Genomic DNA, 17819 nt, shown 5'->3' with positions numbered 1-17819 from the left:
AGCAAACCGGAAGCTGCAAAACTGTGAAATGATCGACTTAGTCTAGAATCGATCCTTCGCCAAGAGTCGTATGACTACATGTTATGTCCTGTGCCAGATGTTTCTAAAAATAAAAGTTGGTGCATTGTTACAGCTGCATTAAAATGTACAAAGTCAGAGGCAGAGAGCAGTTTTAGTTCAAGTGATGAAATTGGGATGTCAAGGATTGGCGTATGAAACATTGATTACACATACATTTACGGGATAAGGGAGTCACTGTAGAATGTAGAGTTCAGATTTTTCTACAAAGTGGGAAGAAACAAGATATTGCAACTAAAAAAGAAGCCACAACCCCAACACAGACCATTCACAGTTTCAAAGCTCACTATATTCAGCGGGTCCAAGGGCTAAGGACTCTGGTCAGCCGGCTAGCTCTTCAATGGGGGTAGTACCGAGAGGCAGGTGACAGGGTACGGGGCAGGTTCTCACCTGTATTCACCGAAGGCTCCGTCATCTTCTTTCATAGGCTGGATCTCGGGGTCTGCGTGAGCATCCTCTTTCTCCTTGACTGTAATCATTAATAAGTTTAAAAAAGGGCATGCGTTAAAGTCGTGCCTGGCTTTGTACTTGGAGAAACAACTCTCGCTTGAGAATGGTGTGGAGTTGACTGGAATGGAATGGAGGGTGGAACGAGGTGGAGTTGACTGGAGAGGAAGGGAAGGTGGGATGGAGTGGAGGGAGGAGTGGCAAAGAGAGGAGTGAGGGAAGAGGAATGTTACTGAGAGAATAAACTAAGTCAGCTTAGCTGTGCTCGATATTGACCTGGACTGTCAATACCACGTGTGTAAGAGCAGGCAGTTTAGCCGCAAGTGTCCTTGGCTACAACCTTAAATCAAAACATTCTCAAATTCGTCACAACTACTGTATCGTTACCTTTTCCTCGAATCCCTAGTTCAGTCAAAATGAAAGAACTGAGTGTTTAGGCACTGTTAAGTAGGGTTATAGCTCTTATAATGTAGGGTGTCAGCTGACTAAAAACAATGGATAGATTCACTGCCTCCAATCCTCCTTTTAGATATTAGCTAAGCTAATTAAACTGTCAAAACAAGGATACAACATCTTGGGCAGAAGACAGGCTCAATCCTGATTAAACAGGAAAGGATTTACTTATTACTCAGCTAATTTTATGACCTCAGTTATAGGATTGTCACTTGTGAAACATGAGGATCAACTTGAGCATGAATTCACATTATTACTTCTCACAGAATTGAACGTGCATCCTCATGATGCAAAACACAAATCTACTCAACAGATAAAACGTTGGTTAGCTTCTCTCAGGAGAAGTCCTTTATAAATATTTCCAAATTAACCTGTACAGAGACTTTATCACACATCTTTGGAATGCATGGGACTTGAACCTAGGCCTCCTGCTACAGAGGTCAGGACAATACCACAGTGCCACAAGTGCCCAAACATTCTTTTATACCTTGATGTGCAGGTCTTATTTTGTGGTGTTAAGGTAACAATTGTCTTGTACAACAGTGGAAGAACACTAAACAGTGGAAAATTATATCCTGATCACTTCTTGTGAGATCTGTATCTAAGAAGGGGAGGATGGAAGATGGAAGAGATTCAGTTAGTGTCTGAAAAGGAGATCCCAATCCTGTGCAAATTTATACAAAAAAACAAAAACAGAAATTGCTGAAAAATCTTAGCAGGTCTGGCAGCATCTATAGAGAAAACAGTTAACTTTTCAGGTCTAGGTGATCTTTCTTCAGAACTAATTGTAGCTTGAAACTTGGTATTTATGCAGAAAAACTGGGGAAGGGGTTAGGAGTGAATGACAGGTGGAGATACAGCCCAAAGAAACAGAAAAACAGTTGGACTGACAAAAGGCTTCAGTTCTGAAGAAGGGTCACTGGACCCAAAACGTTAACTCTGCTTTCTCTCCACAGACGGTGCCAGACTTGCTGAGCTTTTTCCAAGCAATTTCTGTTTTTGTGTCTGATTTCCAGCATCGGTATTTGATTTGTTTCTTTGTTTCTGAGTAATTTACCTTGCCTCATGACTAAAGAGAAAGTAATGTCATTCTCAGTGATACTATGAAGATGAATTGTCAAAAGTAATTCCTTTTTCGAATGGCCTAACCCTTTCCAGTCTCTTTGCTACTGACATGTAGCAACCATTTTCTTTGCTGCTTTTGATGGTGCTGCTGTTCAAGTTGACCATTGTGAACCTGAACCCGTGTCCTCCTGTCTGCTGTCCTGACATCCCCTTGATCATTATTACAGTTTCACAGCCCAGGAAGGATCTGACACACCTGCCGGAGGGCTCCTTTACATGTACCTTTGTAAAGTTGAAGAACAAAATCTTGTCAGCCCTTTCCTCGGTCAACATCCATTTAACATGATGCTCTGCACTGCCTTGAAGGCCAAGATAACTCTCTTGCACTAGCGTGATTAAAAACTCTTCCACAGTCTCTGAACACTGGACTTGTGAAAGATGCACTCACCTGGATATTTGCCTCCTTTATTCCTTTTGATGAAGCAGACAATCAAGAGGATCAGGATCAAGAGGGCGATGGCACACATTAAACCAATGAACCAGCCCTGGGTGGCAATGTCTACCTGGCGGCTTGCCATGGCTGAGGGGCCGATTATTTGAAAGAAAGAGAGGGAGAAAACATTGATTAAAATGTGAAACAAGTGAGGGTAAGGGGAGATGGTGACCCTGGGAATTTTCTGTGTGGAATTCTGAATTCAATGCGCATTGGAAATAGGTTGTCTCATACAAACAAATAATAATTAAAAGCTGAAAATATTTTATATGCACACAATATGGACCTGGCAATACTTTAACAAAACTGAAACTAACTGTAACTCCACAGCCTTTAACTGTACAATATGCAAGTGAGTCATTGCAGTGAAAGCACTGTGTAAAATTTTTAATATCACTTGTAAGATGTTGATGTTGGCCTGAAGTAACAGTATAAAATGTTTTGATCTCAGTTCAGCTGTTATACATTGCTCCTGATTTTTACTCCATAGATTTCACTGAAAATAGGAAGAGATGTGCAACAACCATCTCAGCTAAAATTTCCCACGATCACTCGAAGCCAACATTGCTCTTTCCAAAATCAGGAGATGTTTAATGAATTGCACTCCCCCTCACCCACCACAATTTCTCTCCTACTTTCTTGAAGATACTGACTGTTGCCCGAGCAAAGCCCAACAGGGTCTTGAACCTACCTCCTCTAGTCTGCTGTCCTGACATTTCCATGGTCGTTGTTGGAGTTTTACTTCCTTTCTCTTGGAAGTATCCGACATACATGCACTGAGTCAGCCAGTACTTGTCATGTCAACACATATTCAACAGTGCAGGAGGGAATGGTTAGGATGGAGCTCCAAAAACAAAAATCCTCAAACACATTTTCCAGCAGGGAACGTTAAACAGCAGTTAAGGAGGGGACGTCTGTCTTTGTTTACTCAGGAAACCAAAACCTTCAGACTGAGAATCATAGAATCCCTACGGTGCCGGTAGAGGCCACTTGGCCGATCAAGTTCACACCACTCTCTGAAGAGCATCCCACCCAGACCCACCTACATTGCCCCACATTTCCATGTTTAGCCTACACCTTCCTGGGCACTACAGGCAATTTAACCACCTAACCTGCACATCTTTGGACATGGGGAGGAAACCAGAACATCCGGAGGAAACCCACGCAGATGCGGGGAGAATGTGTAAACTTCATACAGTCAGCCAGCCAAAGTTGGAATCAAGTCCATGTCCCTGGCACTGTGAAGCAGCAGTGTGAACCACTGTGCCATCATGCCACCCATATATCTGTATCACACCAATATCCCAACACGTGATTGCACCCTTAAGAAGATAAGATGTCATGCAATTCTAGAAGAAGAACACAATGCAGTCACACACGAACTTATAAGAGATTTTCCTGCTACATTTTTGCCTGGGGGTCTAAATACTGAGTTGGCTGCTTAAGTCGCCAACAGAAACAATTGATGTAAGGAGTGTGGTGAATCCAGCAATGACATAATATGGCTTTACAGTTCCCTGGCAGGAGTTGAGAACAAAATACTCTTTGGCTGCCACAAATATTGCGTTTGAACATGCCCTGTCCACCCCATGATAGAGGAAATGGTCTACAACGTGAAGGAGTTGTCTTATTAATTAAATCATATTAATTCTTCAGAAAAAAAACAAACAATCCATCAACTAAATAATCTCTGTGATGCATTGCATTAACATTTACCTTGTATTCTTTGTGAAAGAGGCACAACATTACGAAGGCTCTGAGAAAGTAAAGTTTAACCTGGGAAGCTAGACCTTGGAAGATGAGGGTTCATGGAGAAGTAGTCAGCAAATGGAGATAATTTTACACGACATTTCTCAGAAACATAACAAAGCGTTCCAAGTGCAATCACTTTGAAGAGCACGCGAATAAAAAGCAAAATACTGATGTTGGAAATCTGAAATAAAAATGGGAAAATGCTGGAGGAACTCCGATCTGGCAGCATCAGTGGAGTTCTAAAGAAGAGTCCTGCCACACTATGAACATTAGCTCTGTTTCTCTCATGGAAACAGAATGAAGGTTTCACGACCAAAACACATCATCTTCAGAACTCCAGAGATGCTTCCAAATCCTCTGAGTTTCTCCAGCATTTCATGTTTTTATTAGCTTGAGGAGCAAACATTGTCACTTTTTGTGAAGAAAGCTTCCATTTTCATGATTACTTGATATAATTTTCACAGAACAAAGATTCGAATTAAACAACAGGGGTGTAATTGTCTCATTACCAATACCAACCTCCTCCTCTCCAAAATAAACAAACCTACGGACTGAGATTGAATTCAGTTTGCCTCATTTTGTGCTCACCGTTGCTGCGAGAGGGGATGCAATCCAATACGGTGGAAGTTTCACAGAACATTCAGTGACAGTGCAAACTCGCTTTGGAAATCAAAGTAACAAGGCAACGCACAGGTCACAAAGTAGCATGCAAGGAATAAAGAGAGGCAAGAAGGACAGAGAAAATGACAACGGGCCAGCGAAAAGGAGCTCAACCAGCACCAAAGCATTTTGCAACTCTACTGACACAATTAGAAACAGTCGAACAAAGGGAGAAGGTGCAGCAGCACACAGCAATACCCCGCGGTGCATCGATTCAAAGATGTTCCTGCCATTCATCAAAATCGCAAGCGAGCAATAACTGCACAGCCACAACGTGTCCCATTAAATCTTTCACTCATCAACACTCAAATGCCAGAAAACTATCACCAGAGCCTTGAGGAGTCATGCAGGAGACTTTTAGGGCGTGTGCTAAGCTCTGTGGCTCGATGCCAACTCTTTCTCTGGCCACAAGTTACAATCACATAAACCTGTACCGTAAACGTTTTTATTCTTGTAAGCACCTCAAGAGTTTGCGTAGTTATCAGATGAAAGAGAAGTTGAAATGCTTCTTCACAGCTATCAGTCGGGAAAAGATAGCATGTGAATAAAGCTGGCCAGTGAAAGAGTTAAAGACACAGTATCCCTTTTTATTTGTCTTTATGTTATCCTTTATGGAGGTCTGAAGGAACTTTCCATCCTTCAGGTCTAGTACCACCCTGAAATTATGGGGCATGGTGAGATGGGTGGCAATCAGATATGTCAAGAGTAAAGTGAAAAGAGGAAGATTAGAAAGCCCAATACGCCTACAACAGGCTTTGAGTGTTAAAATTAACATGCCAGGAATTGATCGCTCGTGGCATTGCTCACAGGAAATCTGAAGCAATAATAATGATGTTTAGCTGAGCTTAACCTGGTCTGGCTTTTTAAAAAGACTACTATTCAGGAACTCCATTCAGGGAAGTGATCAAAACAGGAATAAGAGGAGATCAACTATTGATAAAGTATTCAAGGAAGTTTCTGTAGATTTTTATCCGCTTTCAAATTGTCACATTTTTCCCCTGGGAAGAGGCTAAGTTATCAAGATTGGGAAAAAAAAATTAGTCAAAAATTATTAGCATTCCTTCCCTCTTTTTCATACTATTGATCCTTTGGAACTGTGATGAATGACCCTAGAATACAATGAGTGGGGAAAAGCAATAATGTGTATTCACATTACTGAAGTGATGCCCCACATGGTTCAATAGCCGCTCGTGGGCTAGCTAATGTGAGCTTGGGATTTTTCATAATTACTACAGTTTGGGAGCTCTGCCAACACAGCTCGGTGTCAGTCAAGTGGTACAAGATTAGACTGGACTTAATTTGGTGGCTATGAAACCCAACTGGAGCAGGTGATAGAATAAGGGACACTGTCTCTTGAAAATGCAGGATCCAACAGATCAACATGCTCTCGAACGGGTCAGGCTGCATCAACATGACTCTTTCTTTTTTGCTGGGTGCCAAATTTTAAATTTAGCAACTGTCAGGCTGACTTGCTGATTTGTTCAAAGTGCCGTCATTCACTACCGAGTGGGTGTTCTTACATAAAACTGTCAATGTTGGTTCAGCAAGGGGTGAATGAGGAACAGATGAAACGCAATCTTGGGCACCAGGCTCAGGAGACATCCTGCTGAGTTATGCCTTTTGTGTGGGAGAGAACGTTTCTGACAAGGCCCCCAGTGTGAAGAAATGTCGGGAGCGTATTGAGCCAGACAAAGCTACCTAATGAATCCTAAGACTGGACAAATACAAAAACCTCACGCCCTTCCCCTTCCTACAGCAAGGCTACAAACACTGGGTTCAGTTGACCCACTTCATAGTTGTCAAGGCAAATCATTCTTAGTTTGTATAAATGATAAAAGCTACATAGCTGGTTGGAACTGTACAATGTGCTCTCTGATTAAGCAACCAGCAATACCATACGATAAAACCAACATGAGCCACAAACCAGCGATCCTACATGCAACGTCCACTAGGCCTTGACAAGTACACGGCCTCCACACACAGACATCCCATAGTCTTTCATTATAGTAGTTCCAGTGTCGACTACTGAAGTAGGCCATTCAGCCCAGCAACCCACTTCTGTCACTCAAACAGATCGTGTCTGGTGTGTATCAAGTACTGTATTTACCTGCCTTCACTCCATATCCTCGAATATTGTTAGACCCCTCAAAAAAATCCCAACAATTTCAGTTTTAAAACTTTCAACTAATCCCCCATATCTTTTGGGTGATGGATACGGCATCAGATTTCCACTCCCACTGACAAACCCTTTAAAGGACCAAGCTCTCGATTTCAAGATTTTGCCTCTGGGGCAGAAATCACTCTCACCAGCGGAATTTGTGAAACAGGGATCCAAGTGTCCGTGCTCAATGATGGGGAGACTAGCGCCCCGTTTCAAAACGACTCGAGAAGCTTTGACAATGGTCAATCGAAACAACCCTCAACTTGCTCTAAAACAAAAGGGTAACTTGACTGATCCATTGAAGCAAGAAGAGCACCTCAAGCTCTGACCACATTGGCACAAACTGGCTCTGGGATTCACACAGTCAGCCCCATGGCCCACCCACAGCTAGTCCAGGTCAGTCAGTCAGGAGGAAGGGAGGCCCGAGCCAGCTGCTCTTCCACTCACTGCCTCACCTGGTGGACGGGTTTCAAACCGTTCGTCCTTACTCCGCAACTGGCCCGCCTGGTTCTCGGCAATAACTCGCACTCTGTAAACTGTTGCTGGCAACAAGCCCTTTAGCACAATGGAGGTCTGTGAGGCATTTATTTGCATTTTGTCCACAGGCTCTTTACCTGAAAAGTGTACGGAGACAAAGAACTGACATCATTGCGGCCAGACTGGAATTATTGTTACATTGACATCGCTCTTCTGCTGCAACAATACTGATCAGGGCATCCTGTTTGTGTGTGAGGGAGTGTGTGAGTGTGTGAGGGTGTATGTGTGAGTGTGTGAGTGTGTGAGTGTGTGAGTGTGAGTGTGTGAGGGAGTGTGTGAGGGAGTGTGTGAGTGTGTGAGGGAGTGAGTGTGTGAGTGTGTATGTGTGAGTGTGTGAGTGTGTATGTGTGAGTGTGAGGGTGTATGTGTGAGTGTGTGAGGGAGTGTGTGAGTGTGTGTGTGTGTGAGGGAGTGTGTGAGTGTGTGAGGGAGTATGTGTGTGAGGGAGTATGTGTGTGAGGGAGTGTGTGTGTGAGGGAGTATGTGAGTGTGTGAGAGTGTGTATGGAGGGGAATGGATGAACCCTTTCCCTTTGAGCACTGAAATACAAGTTTGAAAGTTCATGATTCAAACAAGTGGTTAAAATTTTTGAGAATTCATTCATCCCCTTTACCACCTCTGTAAGCGCAATTCAATTTGGATCACTGATCAGGTGAGCCATTCTCAAAAGATTTGTGCGCCAATCATCATGCTACATTTTTACACTGTCCAGTTTCCTTGCTTTCTGGTTCGCCTCTCCTGGGATTGCCAGCTGGAAAGAAGCCAACGCTTACAGAAGCATGGCTGCTCAACTATGGGCAGCACCATTGCCAAGCCCAAATCTGCATCTGTACCTTTTGTTTACTGAGGCTGCCACTAGACAGTGGGAGGAGTAGGAAGCAATGAAAGGCCGGTGGGCAACGAGATGGGCCGAAAGGCCTGGTTTCCATTGCTGTAATACAAAACTCACATTGGTGGGCCAGCTGAGATGAGTCACAGCAGCACTGTCAGGGAAATCAATGTCGAGATCAGACTGGACTCCCTCGTCCAGGCTACAGGGAGTGCTTCCAGAAGAGGTGTCCCCAGTTAAAATAGGCAGGTGGGTACCTGCTGAGCTTTTCCAGCAACTTCTGTTTTTGTTCCTGATTTACAGCAGCCACAGTTCTTTCAGTTTTTAAAACAGGCAGCCGGTTAGTAGATATGAGATTAGAGAATTATCCAGAGCAAGTTACTTCTTACTTGTATGTGTAGTACTCAAAGGGAGAACTGAAACAGTGAAAATACCAATTCCTGCTCAGAAAGCCAGTCCTTTGCTTGATTAAAAAAAAAGGCATGGATCAGGAGCTCACGAGTTTACTGACTGTCGTTTGTTGAATTTCTCACATGGGGAATACTTCTCAAAATTATCGATAAAATCTCTCATTTACTCTAGTGCAGAAAAGGGGATTGTATTATGAATACTTGCATTTTTCTTTCTGTACGCGGGGCTGCACAGAAAGTCTGAGCATTTAGGATTCAGGCATCAGTGACTATTTCAGGTGGTACTGAATGATCAACATTAACCTCCTCCCACGTCAAAGTGATTGTTTTCCCCGACGAGTGTCTCTCTCTCTCTCCCAGAGAATGTTTCATCTCCCGGTCTCCAATCCTCCCTATTCACATGACAGCGAATATGCAGCTTTCACAGAAAATTGTGTATGATCCACAAACACATGTAAAAATCTCAAATGGAATAAATCGGAGGGTATGGAAGTGTTTCAAGTCAGAGGCCCTCGCTTGCTTATAGGACGTAACACTGAAGCCAAACTGATCCATGATCCCATGCCCACCCCTCTTCATATAATTCAGTCCATCCAGGAGTTGTATTCTCTCTCAGTTCCTGTGACCTTGGGGGAGGGGAAAGGTGTGAAGATTGTTCATGGGCAAATGATATTGAGCTCCAAATCAACAACAAGAATTGCAAACCACATACTTTTGCAATTTTTTTCTTTGTCCTAAGTTGTTGGTTAATAAACTGCAAGACTGAATAGAAGCTTGCATCAGAAGGTGACATTGGAAAAATGGGGCCTGATATTTTCTATTTTTCAACCCAGGTGCCAAGTGTCAGTGGGCGGCTTTCTTCTGGAACTCCACAACAGAGTCATAGAGTTGTCCAACATGGAAAGAGACCCTTTGGACCAACTTGTCTGTGCTGACCAGACAGTCCTAAATTAATCTAGTCTCATTGGCCCACATCCCTCTAAACCCTTCCTATTCACGTAACCGTCCCGATGCCATTTAAATGCCCTTAGGATCAATGTGAAGAATGAGCTGGGATTTCTGCGTTGGTTTCCGAAATGACTGTTTCCTGTTAACTACTTGAGAGATCCATCATATGAGTGGTCAGTTTTGCAGGCATCGGGTCCAAGTTTGTTTTGAAGCAGTCTGTACTGTCCCATCTCACTTGGTCCTGAAGTAGTGTTCCAAATATGTATGTTGTTAAATGTCATATAGGGGTTCACAACATGATGGGACAGATACAGCTATTAATGGACAGTATTTGGCCCCAAACCAACAATAACAAATTGACTCGAGTTCCTTCATCATTTTCTATTGGTTCTAAATGTTTGGTAAAATCAAATAGAAGGGGTAAACAGAAAGAGACTGTAACTTGGATGGACAAAATGTCTAACTCTTGGGCTAAAAAAAAGGAGCACTTGCTTAACAGGAATTTATAACTTGCACAGTTCAGTAGCAGGAATGAAAAGAATGGGTCATGAATGATATTTCACATTCTAGCTAACAGAGACAGATCACTTTACTGATGTTCAGCACCACAAGTCACTGAACAGACTAACCAGATAGCACACTGACAAAGAACCGCAAGTAGTTGTGTCATCTCGAAACAGCCAAAGTGCCAGTAAAGTGTTTGCAAATCCAGAATAATAAAGCTCCAAAGGCCCCAGCGTGCTGCTCAGATTTCAATCAGTTCCAATGTCGCAGTGGCTGGATGGACCATCAGTTACTGAAATACATTGAATTTTAAACGCGTAACGCTTCTCAAAAATAGTTCCAAGTGCCTGTCAGCTGGGTAACAGCACATTGCATGGAACATGTTGAAACCTTGTTCTGTGCACTCCAGCATTTGGATCTCACAACGTCTGGCCGGTAATTGCACAGGTGATCACAAAAGGAGAAAATGCTGGGAATACTCCGCCAGTCTAGCAGCATCTGCGGAAAGAGAAACTGAGTTCACATTTTGGGTCAACTTGGCTCCTTCGTCATTCACACTGCTGCGACGTAGTCCTCAGCCTATTGCCAAGGCTGGATGACTAAATCAGATGCATGCCAGGCTCTAGACTCCTACCTAGAAGCTACTCTATATCTGCTGGTGTCTCACACTATGTATAGGACCTCTGCACAATGTAATGCACAGAGCAAGCAAAGTCTACAGGAACACACCAGTCATAAACATACAAGAGGAGGACAGTTGTGAACAATAACAACAGATGGCCAATGGAACAATGCAGATAGTGGAACTGAACATGGTGTACAAGTGTGGAAGTAACATACACAGTCTAACTGGCTGAATCCTCAAGGTGCAGAGCTGGATGAACACAGCATTCCAAGCAGCATCATAGGAGCAGAAAGGCTGACGTTTCAGGCCTAGACCCTTCTGATGAAGGGTCAGCCTTTCTGCTCCTATGATGCTGCTTGGCTAGCTGTGTTCATGCAGCTCTGCACCTCGTTGTCTTGGATTCTCCAGCATCTGCAGTTCCTACTACCTCTGAATCGACAAGTTGGCTAAATTATGTACCACGTGACAAGACTAGAATGTCAACTGTGTCGGAGTTGAGCGTGAGGTGGAGAGATCGCAGAGGTAGGAAGGAATGAGGCCACAGAGAGATTAAATAAACATCTCGTGCCTGTTTTCTAAAGTATTGAGAAATGTACACCTTTTCCCTGGAGAGACGCTTATTTAGGAAACATGGTTCTTTTATTTGAAAAGGCCAGTGCAGACATTCTATATTATTAAATACTCCTCAGTGCCTCTTGTACGTAAAAACTAATCATTGTATATTGTTAGAGAAAGGGTTGACTGAGCAAATTGCTTGCGTTTAACTGGCCCTAGAAGTTAGCAAAGAAATTAATCAAGTTTTCTCCAAAGCTACTGCTCCTCTGGATGTTTCTTTTTAAACACATCTTTTTTTCTGAGGATTGAGTGTTTCTCAGCAATCTTTCCAACCTGAAAGCTCCTGAGCAGGCCATGAACAAACTTCATTTATTTGTTGTGTCCAGCCGCACAGAAGTTTTTCTTTAAAAAAGAACCTGGAGGCTTTGAGCTATCACTATGCACTTGATTAAAAAAAAAATTACTGGAAATGTTTGTGTGTTTTTGGCAAGGGGGAATTAATTTGCACCTTCAGTTGCCCTCACAAAAGTGGTGATCCAGGCTGCTTCTTAAACCAGTGGAGTCTGAGAGATTCCAGTGAAAGACAGGTTCAGCCACAGTAGAAGGAAACCTCACCCACCACGTACACAGCAAATACTCATGTGACTCGGCCAATGTTGTCTCTCATATGTTGCAGGTAAGGATGCCCCGAGGCTTGGTATATTGGCGAAACCATGCAGACACTACGACAACAGATGAATACACCGCACAACAATTGCCAGACAGGGACGTTCCCTCCCAGTCAGGTAACACTTCAGCAGTCAAGGACATTCAGCTTCTGATCTTTTCGGTAAGCGTCCTCCAATGTGACTTCGAGATACACAACAATGCAGGATCGTCAAGAAGAGACTGATAGCCAAGTCCCGTACCCACGAAGATGGCCTCAACCATGATCTTGGGTTCATGCCACGCTACGTGTGACCCTGCCACACTGTTCTGTGTCTGTAAAATCTTCCTTATTCTCTTGTTTTGTCATCATCACCTTGATAAATTGTTGTGATCTCTCTACCTTAATTAGTTTGTACAGTTTTACATTACTTATTACTTTGGTTAGACCCTTGGCATGCGACTCTTATACCGATCATGTTATTCCAGTCATTTAGTTAGGCTCCAGCACCACCATATTTTTAATTTTTTGTAATTATCTCTCTGCCGCATTTAATCGGATTATAGGTCATTCCTTCACTGGTTATTCAGCTGTTGACACTTTACTCACACTGTCTAACACTCTTGGTCACCTGCAGAGACATACTATCTGACACTCCACTCACACCAGTTGCACGATCTTTTGATCTCCGCGCCTATAAACTGTGTCTTTATGCTCTTGTCTCTCACTGCACCTGACGAAGGGGCTGTGCTCTGAAAGTTTGAGAGTTCAAGTAAGCTTGTTGGACTATAACCTGATGTCATGCGACTTCAGACTTTGTCCACCCCAGTCCGACACGGGCACCTCCACATCACAGTGGAAAGGAGTTCACTGTCAGCCATGTTGCAGTATGACAGGGGCATGACTGGAGTTACATAAAATCGGCAGGCAGCTTAAGGATGGCAGACCTTCTACCCCAAAGATTATGAACTACCTGAGTTTTCAAAAACAAATTTTCTATCAATCAGAATGGCAAACTTTGTGAAGGAGCACTTCTCTTTTATCCTCGCTTGGATGCGGAGCAATTTCTATTGTCGATTTAGATAAACCGTCAGCAGAATAATCCATACACCAGCTCTGACTGAACAATTGCATGATTTAGAACCAACGCCACATCCTTCAACATCGCTTTGTCCTTTCAGTGGCCTGCAGTAGTACTTTGTTGAAGAAATGCCTGGACAATTCACAGGACCTGCAAAGTGCTTTCAAAACTTGGTGTTCAAACTTTAAATTGCAAGGAGAATGCAAAGCTCTCTGGATACTTCGAAATTCTGTTGTTGGTGCACCATGTGATAGTCATAATGAAAAAGTCAGTCACACTATAACAATGGGGGTCTGTGAAACGTAGCTTCCAGTTACCACCATCAGATCAATAGAGGAGATGTAACTGTAGCCTTAAGAATCAATACAGAATTTCTCTAACAAGTCACTGATGCCTCCCAAGATCAAAACTGCCCTACAATCCTCGAGGTGCTATTCCCTTAATCCTGGCTGAAGTCCTGCTGTAGTAATAGTATTTTCAGGGAAAATAAAGTCGGATTGGTTTGTAATAATGGGATCGGGGAGCTCATGACGATCGTTAATCAGGGCAAATAAGGAGACGATTGGCATCTTTTACCGGCACCCAGTGACTGGTTTCTGAGATGACACAACAACCAAACAAAAACGTACCAAGCACTCAACAGCATACACTGGAATCTGCTAGATTAAAACACATTGAATCCAATGAATTGCGCTCTTACTGTCAGCTATCTCATATTCAACATAAAAGTGCATATCCGTTCGGTCAAACTCCCAACTGATATTTGCATGGGTTGCGGCTGAGGTAATGTTCGTAATTACTGGACGAACGACCATGACTAAGTAAGCAACAGAAGAGAGAAAGTCACATGAAAAAGTACAATCCCAGGTACAACATACATTTAAATAATAAAAGCAATGTAGAGCAAGAATTTCAATTATATCTTCTGTCGGTCACTGGCTTCAATTTCATTAACCTTGAAGCAAAATTGTAAAGTGATGGTATCTAAAGTTTCAGTGGGTTCCCAGAATTTTCTCCCCTATTTTAACACCCCTATTCGACTATTTTAAAGTCGAAGCTTGAGCCAATTTCTGCAGAAAGTCAAAATAGCGGAGGAAGAAATAGCACTCGAACACAGTAAACACCCCATTACAGAACTGCAAGTTTTTTCGCTGCTGAGAGAACTGAAAGCCTGGAAATATTTGGTCCATGACATTTGTGATACACTTCCTGAGTCTTTTGCACTAACACCTTGAGTTTGTGTTTGGTTGCATACAGGACAGAATCTGCTTTTAATCACTCTCCATGCTTGAATGTGTGGTCTTGTTAATGAGGCTAATACAGTTCTGCTTCATTGTGTACGGCTCCCAACTCTGGTACTGAAGATGGTGAGGCTTCCAACTAGATTTAGAAATAAGGTGAATTGTGTTCTCATTTTCCATATTCCCATTCTGTGGTTTAAGTGAACGCTGGGGCATTGCAAGAGGGCACATGAGGAGCTTGGTGAGCCAGAAATTCTGCTGAATTGAAGTGGCAGTGTCACATTAGGATTGAGCTCTGCTTCTTCCCTGGGAGCCGGGTAGATTGACAGTGGCAGGAAACCATGGAGACAACCTCTAGCAATCACACTCGTGGCACACAGCAGAGATTAAGGGCCGAGATCAAGAGACTTGGCCTGGGCTTGCTAATGGTGGCTGTAGTTTGCAGTGTAAGATGGGGAACGGAGTGATCAAAAGAAGGGGGACCACTATGCTTCTTCAAGAGACTGGGAAGGACATGAGGAATGCTCGAAAATCACAACCCCCACCCCCCACTGAGTTGACGGCTTTAGCTACCCTACCCTGAGCCAGTAGCAACAACTATATTTCAAAGAGGCTCCTGATTGACTCCGTGACAAGCCAGAGTCCCACCTCTCCCACACTGATCACAAAGGTGCCAAGAAACCCATCACTGTAATAAAATGCCAATGGATGCAGCTTGGGTATGTCTGCCCAGCTTTATGAGGATTCATCTTTGTCTTCCTCCTGTACATGGCAATGGTGGCTGGTTGATGGGGGGACAGGAATTGAAGGTCAAGACCGTTTTGACAGGGGCTATGTTCCTTCGCCACAAATCTGTTGGTACATTCTTTTTAGAGACAGTATCAGAGCAGTGCACTGCCGGCCTTTGTCTGTGCCCCACCCAATCTGTGGAAATAACAAGGGACTTTGTGGCTCCATATTAAATCTACCCATTTTCAATCCAGGACCTGTTTTATAGAGTCATACAGCACGGAAACAGACCCTTCGGTCCAACTCACCAACGCCGACCAGATATCCTAATTTGACTCGACCCATTTATTTGGCATGCCAAAACCATAACTATCTTTTTACACACCCAGTTTTGACGGCAGATTCTCCTCAGGAACCCGAACCAGTTCGGATTCAAACAAGTTTATATCACAGAGGAAGGCTCTGCATATACCTTTTCTCACTCTATTTAGTTTATTGCACCTTATCAATGCAGACTTGCTCTCTCATGTCCTTATCTAGCTTCCCGCAAACATATCTATGTTATCCTCCTTGCAATAGTAACTTTCACACCTTTACCACAACTAAGTAAAGAAGCTTCTCTTTATTCAATTAATTAGCAGCTAATCTCCTCTAATGGCTACTAACTGGAGATACAATGTGGAAAGAAAATGACAAGTCAATTCGGAAATGCACTGCCTTCAAGATTTATAGGTGCAGTTTCTAAAAAGGAACTGGGTAAATAGTTGAAGGAAGGTACTTACAGGCTTACGCAGAAAGGGTGAGAGGCTTTTAGAAAAACCAAGTCCACCGTAAGATGAGGTTAAGTCAGAAACTTGCTGTGACTTTCCAATTGTTTAAAAGAAAAGGTCAAATAAATTCAGGACCAGAAAACCACAACAACAAAATCTGTCCTGTGCTTATTTTTTGGGGGATCAAACTGCATTTGGACTGAAGCCATTTCCTTTTCGCTCGTGTTGTTAATTTTGTCCTCTACTTTGCCTGATGCCATATAATTCTGGCCACCACTAATTCTTGGGGGTTACAGTCAAGAATGAAGAGCGCAGCTAAGCCAGGTTAGCATTCCGGCCCTTGTTTGGCCTTACTGAATGATTCCAGCAGTTATATTGACACTGACCCACCTGATATGAATAAATGCATAAGAGGATTCTTGATCCCCTGAGTGGAATGATAAGAGGACACTGACATACTGTTCTAGCATTCCTGCTCTCTCCATTGTCCACTGAATAACATGATCATGAAATTTCATGAAAGCCGCTATATAATTCAATAAATTTCCACATGGAAGAAATTTCTATCATATCTTAGCACCCTCCACCTCCACCCCCTGGCTACTCTAAATCCAATTTCTCTTGATTTTTTTTTCCATCTTTTAGGACTAATTTCATTGATTCTTAAATGTGTCCAAAATCTACCTGTGGCAGTGCAAGCATACTCTAATATGTCTGTATGATAAGGCACATACTAATCACAAGTCTTAGCCACTTTGTTACTGTGTCACTCTCAAACAGATATAACTTTTCATTGTTTATTCCCTTTTGCTACTTCAACGTCCTAAACACTCCAATTGAGACATACTTAGGAGAGCTTAAGAGTGCAATTAGGTCTGGCACGAAGCTGAGATACTTATTGAAATATACTTATTTGGAGTTAGCACAAGGGATCGATGAGTTTGGATTAAGTAGGTTAAATGGAGAGTCACAGTGCCATGTTATGGATGGTTTATGGTGAGTTAGAATGTGGAACAGACAACAGTGAGATTAGATCCCATGTTTAGTCCATTTGAATTGACTTAATTCAATGCAGACACTCAAAACAAGTGTGCTCATTCTTATCATTAATCCCCACAAATCATCAATTTATAGACAACACAACATTGTATGCTTGGTGATGCAAATAAGCATTTTTAAGTCATATTCACAATAAAATAATAAGGTTGTATTCACAAGAGAGCCAATACCCTTCATTTTTTTATCAACAGGGATTATTAAATCTGTTTTCAGTAATGGAGATGTTGCAGATATTCCTGGAGCAGCGGAGAAAGGAAGAGAGAGAACAGGTGAGACAGAAGGAAGGTGCAGTCAAATGCAGTTAACATCATCATTTGGAAATTAAAAGAGAGAAAGATAGTAGACAGCAAACACGTGACATTTTGAATCAATGAATCATGCTATGTTTCACTTCAAATTCCTCCGGGTATGTAGGGTTGCCAACTCTGCTAGGATATATTCCTGGATGCTTGATCATATGGATTCTCACAGCCAAACTCCCTGCCCAGTCAAACTCCCAGACCAATAAAAAATCCACTCAAAACCCCATGATTTTTCTCAAAGTTTGAACATGGAAGTGTCCAGGAAATTAATCGCACACTTCTGGGGACTCCAGGACAACCCTGGAGGGTTGGCAACCCTATGACTCAGGCGAAGTTATCACTCTTAAATGTTGTGTCTTAGTGAGAAGGTACTAAGCAGAGACTGGGTGGGACCTGAAAAGAAAATCCAAACAGCTCCGCGCAATGTCACCCAGAGCAACATCCCACCGTCTCAGCCAGAGAGAGAGTCTGAAG

At 42.8% G+C, this 17819-nt stretch overlaps 1 protein-coding gene across 5 annotated transcripts in view; it reads right to left on the bottom strand.

Annotated features, from left to right (window-relative positions):
* Positions 1–17819, bottom strand: part of nrcama (neuronal cell adhesion molecule a) — a 358574-nt gene that overhangs the window by 19010 nt on the left and 321745 nt on the right. For 2 of the 5 annotated variants that reach the window (XM_048607553.1, XM_048607554.1), the window contains 3 exons: positions 7565–7723; positions 2492–2623; positions 469–547 (listed from right to left, as the gene is read on the bottom strand). In XM_048607553.1, coding sequence (XP_048463510.1) covers positions 469–547; positions 2492–2623; positions 7565–7723 — 370 coding nt within the window. Of the gene's footprint in view, positions 1–468; positions 548–2491; positions 2624–7564; positions 7724–13944; positions 14062–17213; positions 17280–17819 lie in introns of all 5 variants that reach the window. The other 3 variants (XM_048607557.1, XM_048607555.1, XM_048607556.1) reach the window with 2 other exon arrangements.

The sequence above is a fragment of the Rhincodon typus genome, chromosome 18 (genome assembly GCF_021869965.1).
Source record: "Rhincodon typus isolate 14 chromosome 18, sRhiTyp1.1, whole genome shotgun sequence".
NCBI lineage: Eukaryota > Metazoa > Chordata > Chondrichthyes > Orectolobiformes > Rhincodontidae > Rhincodon > Rhincodon typus.
This window is presented reverse-complemented; position numbering and strand designations above follow the sequence as displayed.